The sequence below is a fragment of the Gossypium raimondii genome, chromosome 12, assembly GCF_025698545.1.
Source record: "Gossypium raimondii isolate GPD5lz chromosome 12, ASM2569854v1, whole genome shotgun sequence".
Lineage (NCBI taxonomy): Eukaryota > Viridiplantae > Streptophyta > Magnoliopsida > Malvales > Malvaceae > Gossypium > Gossypium raimondii.
This window is the reverse complement of record NC_068576.1, coordinates 48,646,112-48,656,007: the sequence shown is the minus strand read 5'-3', so window position 1 is coordinate 48,656,007 and position 9,896 is coordinate 48,646,112. Positions and strand designations below refer to the sequence as shown.

Here is a 9,896-nt window from a genome sequence, read left to right as displayed (position 1 = left end):
AAAATGTAACTTGAAGTAAACAAAAGTGATTATTTTGTTAATTTACCCTTGCAATTATCTCTGAAAATATAGGGAAAATTTCAACCATACATAGCTATGTTAAAGACTTGCTTTTGAATCTGAGTAACCAAAAGGCAAAGTCAGAAAATTTCCCATTTTAAGGACCAGTGCTCCCTATGAGTAACCAAAAAATGTTGTTATGTTCTGTTTCAGTCTTGTTTACTCTTAAATTCATTTGTCCCTAAAAACAAGCAAAGAAATGAAGGTAATTGCTAAAGTTGTTCATGAAATTGCTTGGAACAAAAATTTGATTTCATTCTTTGTCAACATTGATGAATGGAGAAATCCCTTTACAAGAAGAATCAGTACATGAAAATATACGTGTATTTAAACCTGTTTACTATTTTGTATACCCCTTTCACATACCAACACTATGAACACTTGAGATTTTGACCGTTACTGCTTGTTATTCTAATTAGCATAGCTAGCACCTCTTTCATGTTTGGTCTAGCTTGTGGAGCTTCTGCTGTGCATTGGACCCCGACTCGAAGCAGCTCGCACATCTCCTCCGCACCATCAGCTAGCCCTGATCCGAAAAGCACAACCGGTATCACAGCTCGGCCTAACCCGTTTCGGCCATTTCCCATCATACGTCTGGCCCATTCAACCAGGCATTCTTCCCCTCCATCCACTGCTCGCCTTCCAGTTGCTAGTTCCATTGCTAATACCCCATAACTGTACACATCACCTTTTGTAGTAGCTTGCCAAGTTTGCCCGTATTCCGGTGCTACATAACCAATAGTTCCTGCTACGATAGTGCTCACATGGCTATCTCCGACGTCGACAAATCTAGCCAAACCGAAATCCGTGACTCTTGCGGTCCCATCTTTATCTAGCAGGACATTGCTGGCCTTGACATCTCTATGCACGATTGCAGGGTAGCATTCATGATGTAGGAACACTAATGCTCTTGCAATATCAACCGCCACATCAATCCTTCTCCGCCATGTGAACCACAACCGATCCGATATAATGTCCTCGAGGCTCCCACCTTCCATATACTCATAAACCAATATTTTCTCTAAGCCATCAAGGCACCAGCCATATAGTGTTACAAGGTTAGGGTGTGGCCAACCAAAGCTATTGCCACTAAGTACCTCCATCTCAGCCCGGAACTCCCTTTCACCCTGGATTCCTTCTCGTTGTAGCTTTTTCACTGCCACTTCTCTCCCATCTGACAATACACCTCGGTACACCGTTCCAAATCCTCCCTTTCCGATAATCCTGTTCTCCGAAAAATTGCCTGTAGCCTTCAAAATATCTGCATGCGTGAAAGCTGTTTTGTCCAAACGGATGACCTTGACAGTATCCGATAACCATGGTGATGACCCTCCAGAGCTCGAAGCTAGTTCATGTCGATATTTAATATCCTGTAAGAGATATCCGTGTGGTTCTTCTGGACCTTTCACCAAAACGCAAGCTACGAGCGTTAGAACCCCAAAAACAAAAAAGGCCAGTATCAAAGATAACAACGCCAAGAACACAGCCAACTTGGCAGATCTTTTATGCATTGAATTGTACTTTTGCGGGCGAGATGTTCCATTGTCGATAAAATCCGGAACATCGAGAAGCGGATCCCCGAGGTAAGACTCTTTCTCGAAGGTAGCCAATTGACCGGTTGCCGGAATTACACCAGAAATGAGCGGATTGTATGAAATGTTGAACTTGCTCAGCTCAGTCAAGTTGTTGAAGCTCGTTGGAAATATGCCAGAAAAGTTATTGAATGACAAATCTAGATTCAGTAAGCATTTCATATTACCAATCTCATCTGGAATTTCTCCTGAAAATCGGTTTCGGGTTATGTTTAGGACTACAAGCGGCAACTGTCCGATGTTTGCAGGCAGTTTACCATTGAGGTCATTGAAACCAAAGTGAAGCATACTGAAATTCTGCATCATGCCGATATCTAAAGGGATCTGACCCGACAACTGATTCCCACTAAGTTGCAAATAACCCGAGATTTGATCTGTCCTCACTGTTGAACCTGCGGTGCATACTTGGAAAATTCCATGTCCTTTAAGCAACTGATCCCATAAGCTTCTGCAAGTCTTCTTAGTGAGAATTGTATACACAAAACTGAAAGGTGGATAATCTGCTGGTATCCACCTCTTCATTGACAAGCACTCACCCGAACCAGGAATTATCCGGTCATTTCGTAGCCTGTTCGACTCGAAAGTTTGGGTAGCATTTCTCCCAATCTTAGCCAACTCTGGAGGGATTTCCCCAGAAAGTTGATTGTTGGCAAGGTTTAGCCATAACAAGCTACTGCAGTTTCCAATCTCAGGTGGAATGTCACCCGTAAGAGAGTTGTTTGCAAGCATCAACCACAAGAGAGTGCTCAGTTTTCCAAGGGCTAGTGGAATCGATCCTGTAAGCTGGTTGAAGGAGAGATCAAGGGCTTGTAACTGAGGCAAGTTACCATACTCAGGTGGTATACCACCTGTAAACTGGTTGTAAGCCAACGTCAAGAAATTCAAGCTCTTCATTTCAGAGATTTCAATAGGTAAAGGACCAGAGAAGTTGTTGAAACTCAGGTCTAAACGTGAAACCTTTGGCAATTTGAGAATGCCGGAAGATATAATCCCTCCCGTGTATGCATTTCCGTGTAACAAAAGGAACTTCACCTGTGTGAACCTCCCAAAAATCTCTTGTATCTTCCCACCAAAGTTGTTCTTGCTTAAATCCAAAAAAGCCAAGTTTGTGAGGTTCATTAAGGATTCTGGTATTACATTAGAAAAGCTGTTTTTCCCCAAGAACAAGCCTTCCAGACTTGAAATCATTCCGATCTCCGATGGAATTTTCCCCGTAAAATGGTTTCCCCATAAGTTCAACACAGCCAAATTCTTGCAGTTAGAAATCTCCCCTGGAAGCTGACCCTCTAAGTTGTTTTCTGAAAGGTCCAAAACCTGCAAACTACAATTGTTTGTGAACATTGATCCCGAAAGTGCCCCGGAAACAGAATTTTCAGAAACCGAATACTCGACAAGCCTTGCAAATCCACTCCATATTTGGCCAACAAAATTATTGGAACTCAAATCCAAATACTGCAGATTCCAGCATTCATCAAAGCACTTATCTATCGTACCACTGAAATTATTAGTTGAAAGGTTTGCAATAACCAATCTCTTGCAAATTGCTGGGAAACTAACTTCAATATCCCCTTCAATCCTCCTATTCATAGACAAATCGAGCTTCTCTAAACTATTCAACCCTGTCAACTTCAGCTCTCCTTCTAGGATATTATGTGATAAGTTAAGGTATACCAGGCTGCTGCATCGGTTCAGATCCTCTGGAATCGCTCCACCGATGGTGTTTCCCGAGAGGTCGAGTTCTCGGAGTTCAGTTAAGGCCGAGAATTGATTGAACATATCCCCGGAAATATTGTTGTCAGAAAGGTTTATACCAATGACTCTTTGGCCATCAGGGGAACATGAGACACCGTACCACTGACATGGTGTTGAGTTTCTGGTATCCCACTCCGAGTACCGTCCTCGGTTTACACGATTCTGTTCTTCCAGGTATGATTTCAGCTTCAGCAGAACATGTTTGTCCGTGTCTAAAGAATCCCCAGCAGCAACAACAGTGCCTGCAAAGCAAATTTCAGAAATTTTGCAAATTAAGCAATAAGAGACAACCTTGCTTAAATAACTCCAAACATGTGGTGATCAAAAAACCAGAACAGCTGAAATAAAATTGTAATAAAGTCAACCGAATCATCCTTGAAAAACACAAAAATCATTTCATTAACAGCAAATAAACATAAAAGTAAAAGCTACCCATCAAAGAATTTCGTTCATGTATAAGGAAAACAATATCAAATGCAAGTTTTCAAGCTCTTCAAACACCAAATAAGCATCTAATTGAACCAGAACCAAAAACTGATAAATAAAAAAAAGATTAAAAGTACCAACATACCTGTAATCAGGAGGACTAAGAACATAAAGAAAGTGAAGCGCCATGAAAAAGCTTGGTTCTTCTTCTTCTTCATCTTTGTCAGCAAAGTTTTACCATAGCAGTAATGAGCTGCTTAAACACCCATCAAAGAAAAACAAAGGTCAGTTGAATAACACCAGCGCCTGCACTTAAGAACATAGACCAAGCTTTGAAGAAACGTTTCCCAACAGTAATGTTTCTAAAACATTGTTTAATTAATGTTAATTAGGAAATAAACTTAATATTAATCAAATTCCTTTTTTCTGGTTTAGCGCTGTGATGTTATTTGCTGAGAAAATGAGAGGCAATTGAAGCAAGGGGCTGGTGAGCCGCCCATGTTGACTGGCTCAGGCCATGGGGTTTGACCATGGACTCAAAGACTCAACAAGAAGCCATATAGAAGGAACCTGAAGCATAATTTCTTTCCTCCTAGATTCGGATTATTTGTTCGTGTTGTTTGTATTTGACCAAACCAACTCCTTTTCCCAAACAAAATTTGGAAATTTATCACTGTTTTTGTTAGTTGGTATATTTCTTTTTAAGTCACATCAATTATATACCTATTCTTATATTCAATACTTACTTCCCCGATTAATCAAGCACCGATTTAATTCGTAATTCAATTTCATTAAAATTTATTAAAATTTATTTTTACAAAATAATTTGTATTATTATAATGCTGTTTTTATATTTTATATTATGGGTTTGTTTTAATCTTGTATAAATAAAGGAAAACATCTACTTACCTTACACCAACAAAATTAAACTAGTTTTATTATTTTTACATCATTAATATTTTAACAATTTAACTATTAATTAGCCTAGTGACATAAACATGAGAGCTCAATTCAAAGTCTAATTATTAAAAACACACTTAATATAATTATACTTAGGATGTAAAATTAGTTTTACACTCGTATAAATAGATGATTAAAATTACATGATATTTTATTTAGTTTTTATATAATTGCAACTAAAATTACATTTTTGTATAATTTTTAATTAATATATATTATACATAATATTTTTCATCCCAGGATCCTATGATCTAATAATACTTATATCATCTTTAATTTTAATTATACAAAATAATTTAACTAAATTCCAGATTTTCTTTTAATATTCAACCTACATTCCAACGTTAACACGAAATATCATCCATTTAAATCCAAATAGCATATAAGAATTTTGATATGTGAAATAAAATATTGAGATAAATGATGTGATTAAAGTGTAACAAGGAAAAATATTGATTTAATAGGATTAATTAGTGAATATTGAATTTTTATGACAAAAAGGGACTAAATTGAAAAGTTATGAAAGTTTATAAGAAAATATTTGATAAGTGAAGAATGTAGTAGAGAATGTAACATTTCGGTGCTTTGACCCAATATTCGGGTCGAGTATGGAGGTGTTACAGTGAATAGAGCCTTATCAATTTGAAAAATGTCTTACGAAAAAAAAACTAATAAGACATTTTACAGTAATAAGAGAATAATTTTATGTTGACTAGAAAGTCTTTTGCGTTGATCATCCTATTTTACATGAAACAAATATCAGAATGACTAAAAATATTTTCCATAAATACTTTTACATTGAAACAAAGAGAACTTAAATTTTCGCTTTGGAAATTGCATGACAGCACTTTTGAAAACTCCAATTTTAACCTGAAATTATAACAATTTTATTCTTTGAAGAAAACAAAGAAATAACAATTTTATTCAATTTTATAGACTGATATTTTTATTAAAAATATGTACAATTTTGAAGAATATATTCGACCTGATTTCTCTCATAGAACGATGCATTGCATGCATTTATCATGAATGCATTTATTATGAGAATATTATATAAGTTCTTTTAATTTCTTTTTATTGTTGTGACTCGTGAGCATATGAAAATCAAAAGGATATATAAATGTATGTAATATATATTTTAATAATTTTATTATAAATTTCGATTATATCTGTTTTATTTTATATAATATTTAGAATTATTCATAACCCCTTTTTAACTTATAAGTAGAAGAATAATGCGCTTCAACGCACTTAAACTCACGTTCTTCTTGCATTAACAACAATACCCATATCAATTGAGTTAAAACCCAATAGACAAAAATAATATTTTCTTTAAATTATTATTTATTCCCACGATATTGGTCAAAAACAAAAGGAATCCAATAATAATAATAACATACCTAAGTAAGCTGTAAGAATTGAACATTCAACCTTTTGAGTGTGATAAAATTAACTTCATTCTCCTATTCACTCTTTCTGTCCTTTTAAATTTATTCATATAAATAAAAATAGATTAAATTAGCAAATTCCAGTGTCATTAATTGGTTGATCAAACATCTCAACCATTATAGTTTGTTCATCGTGTGAAATCAATGTGGACTCCATTATAAGACCATTATTATATATTTTATATATAAGTTTTTATCTCAATACATTTGTATATTTATGTCATTTTCAATGTTACAAAAATGAGAGGGACTTGTTATATATATATATAGCATTATTTATAATGCATAAACTATTTTGGTTGCTTAGTCAAAGCCATCTTAGTTTAATTAATTAATTAATTAATTAGGGCAAAATTTTAATTAATCAGAGTGGTCCTACTTAGAAGGTCACCTTCATATTTATCATTGAAAAATATTTAATTTGGGTTCTTTGTGCATGACATATTTTGTAGGCTAGTCTATTAGCGATGGTAACATTTTGCATGTCTACATTTTGGAAAGAACTATACGAAAGCTCTAGAATTTTTTTTTTTTTATGACAACAAAACCAAGGCTTTTGGTATAGAATATTAGTTTTGTTTTTTTTTGTTTTTTTTTTTTTTTTTGACAATTGAGTATGTTTTAAAAACAGTGGCAGATTCAAAAATATGATTTAGGGCAAGGATGAACTCAGAATCTTTTTTGGGAGTAAAATTAAATTAAACTTTTAGATGATTAAATCAAATTTTTATCATTTTGGTGGACAAGTGTAATTTTATCATTATTAATTTAAAATTTTATAAATATAAAAGGCGTGAAAAAAATTATAAAAATATCTTCATGTATATCACTATTGAAAAAAAAGGCTTAATGTAATATCTGAGTTATTCTTTTAGTAATTAAAATTATGATTTTTTTATCAAGTAATTCAACTCAATAAAAATGTGACATGTATTTTATTTTTACCAATATTATTTGAAGTGCCTATCTATTTATTATATTTTAGCACTTCAATTATTTATGCTTAGATGACCCCAAACTATGATGAATGGCATGTAAACAAAATTAATTAATTTTGAAAACAACTTTGTAAATATTCATTTCTTTTATCAAACTAAAGCTTGATTTACTTAAAATTATAATTAATTTCTATACATACATACATACATGGAGGCTTAAGTATGCAAATTTCCAAGCTAAACCTAATAAAAAGTATATTAGCTTTCACGATCGATTCAATACTTTTGTTCTTAAAATAATAGAACATTAGTTTAATATTAAAAGTAGTTGATAATTAAAAATTATTTACTGGTTTGGCTTTTAACTACCAAAAGAGAGAGAGAGAGAGAGAGAGAGAGAGAGAGGTTAAAGGCTTTAATTTTTTAAAAATATATTAAAAAAGTTATTTACAAATTCAGTCCAATTTCTTATCAACTTTTATCGATTGAACCTTTTTTTTTTACCAGATTATGTGGGTACCTAATAGTATCCAGTCATCGAATCAAACATATCACCTATTCTTAATTCAACTTCATTTATTGCTGTGTTTGGCACACCACCAGTGAGATAGAAACCTCAAAATCTTATTTTCCAAAATAAGGGAAATCATCTATTTACCCTTTCAATTTTTTAATTATTTTTTTTGTTTTTAATATAAGTATATTTTTCATTTTATTTAATATATAAATAACATAATCCTAATATATTATTATCTAATATAATATAAATATTCGTTATAATTAAAATTTTAATATGAATATTTTTATTCATAATTTAGCATAAATATATTTTATATTTATAGTTTATTATTTAATTTGTAAAATGTTTTGATATTTTATTTATATATACACATTTTAATTTAATGGATTTAAAAGTCATCTTCTATTCTCATCTCATCGCCACGGTTGCATTTGAATCCAAACGCATATCTCACCTTTGATTTTAATTTCACTACTGTAATACTCAATTTCACTGCTACAGTAACTCATATTACTATCATACATGACAAAAGAATTATGATATAATTATACTTTATCAGCCAAACACGTCTATGGAACTAAAAATAATAACACTTTCCATTTACTATGTGGTATCTAAACACGCCCTAAAAATATAAAAAAAGTTGCAAAAAAAATAAGATAAATTTGGCTCATATTTGATTTTAAAATATTTCATTTAAACTCGATTTAATTAATTAATTAGTTAATTTTTTAATGTCTACTTCTAACCATAACTTTAAAGGCAACATCATGGAATTTGGTAGGCCTTGGCCCTTAAAATGGAAATTTTATTTTTGGTGTTTTAAAATTATAAATTTTAAATTAGTACATGGTAACATAGCATTTTGATTCTCTAAAGAAGATAAAATTTTGATTTAATCCGTTAAAATATTATAAATATATAAGTTATTAAAGTGATGAAATTACATTTTAACTCTTATAAAAATATACAATTTCTACTCTCAAAAAGTCCAAGCTTTATTACTACATAATTTCTAACCTTTAAATAAAAATAAAATCGTACTTGAGCACATGCCTTCTTGTTATTGTAACAATAATGGTATGAATTAAACCAAAACTCATTCCACGATTACTCAAAATTTTTTTTATAAAAGTTGATATGTTATTTATATATTTATATCCTTTTCATATGTTATCCCATAATAATTATAATATTTTATATAAATTTTATATCTTTCCAATCATGTGTATAAATTTTGACAAGTACCTGTATAGTTTTATTTTATTTTTTAATTAATTGAAGATAATTGTGAAAGAAAATTGAAATATTTACATAAGTTAATATTTAAACATGAAAACACAAAATTTTGATAACTTAAATTTTACTATTGAGTTAAAGTTTTATTAACAAATTAGATTTAAAATTAAAAAGAAAAAAAAAAGAAGGTTTGGTGTTAAAATTATAGATGGACTGACTTTACCTAACCTAATAGGTCATGGATGCATGATTCACATTTTTTTAAGAGTCTTAATAAGAGGCTATGTTTAAGTCAAAATTAAACATGATTATTAGTTTGATTAAAATTATATTATTAAGTCAACAAATATTAATTATTATTTCACCTTAAACTTCCATTTGGCATCGCTAAACTCCGGCATTTATAGACAATTAGACTCTAGCAGATCAGATGCCTCTAATATTTTCTAGAAAATATAAACTAATTTTGGTAATTGGGTTCAGTTAAATTCCAACGAAGCTGTTAAAGAGAGTGGTGGGATTACTACGATTGGAGGAGTTGCTTGCGACTAAAGTGTGGGGCATTTTTTTAAGGTGCGACAATTGCTTTGGATAAGAGATCTGATAGAATATCTGTCATTTTAGACAATCAAGTGGCAATACAAGTGATTTAAGGGAGTGTTACCAAGACGATAAATTCCGCTTTGGTTCGGAGAATCGTCTTACTCTTGGCTAAAACGAATTTTTGGTCAATACAACATGTTTCTAGAGTTCAAAATAAAGAGGCTGATAATTTAGCCAAAATGAGAGTTAGTAATAATGGTTGTATCCAAATTTTTGAGACGTCTCCTTGGAGGCATGAATGTAATATAGTACTAAATAATTTTTTGTAATATTTTTATTTACCAAAAAAACCTAATAAGATTTTTAAAATAATAATAATAACAAAAAGCCACATCAATTGAGTTGGTGTTTAAAATTT

At 31.7% G+C, this 9,896-nt stretch overlaps 1 protein-coding gene across 1 annotated transcript; it reads right to left on the bottom strand.

Moving 5' to 3' along the window:
* Positions 1-290: 290 nt before the first annotated feature.
* LOC105764685 (probable LRR receptor-like serine/threonine-protein kinase At1g74360) lies at positions 291-4,436 on the bottom strand. The gene is made up of 2 exons (XM_012583360.2): positions 3,976-4,436; positions 291-3,646 (listed from the first exon to the last, which is right to left on the bottom strand). The coding sequence occupies exons 1-2, from the start codon at positions 4,046-4,048 to the stop codon at positions 432-434; spliced, it is 3,288 nt and encodes a 1,095-aa protein (XP_012438814.1). The 5' UTR covers positions 4,049-4,436; the 3' UTR covers positions 291-431.
* Between the last annotated feature and the right edge of the window lie 5,460 nt (positions 4,437-9,896).

Excerpts from the sequence above, each read along its gene's own strand:
- LOC105764685 (XM_012583360.2), bottom strand. The coding sequence starts at position 4,048 with ATGAAGAAGAAGAAGAACCAAGCTTTTTCATGGCGCTTCACTTTCTTT. Across the intron at positions 3,647-3,975 it reads CTTAGTCCTCCTGATTACAG|GCACTGTTGTTGCTGCTGGG; the intron begins GTATGTTGGTAC and ends TTTGCTTTGCAG.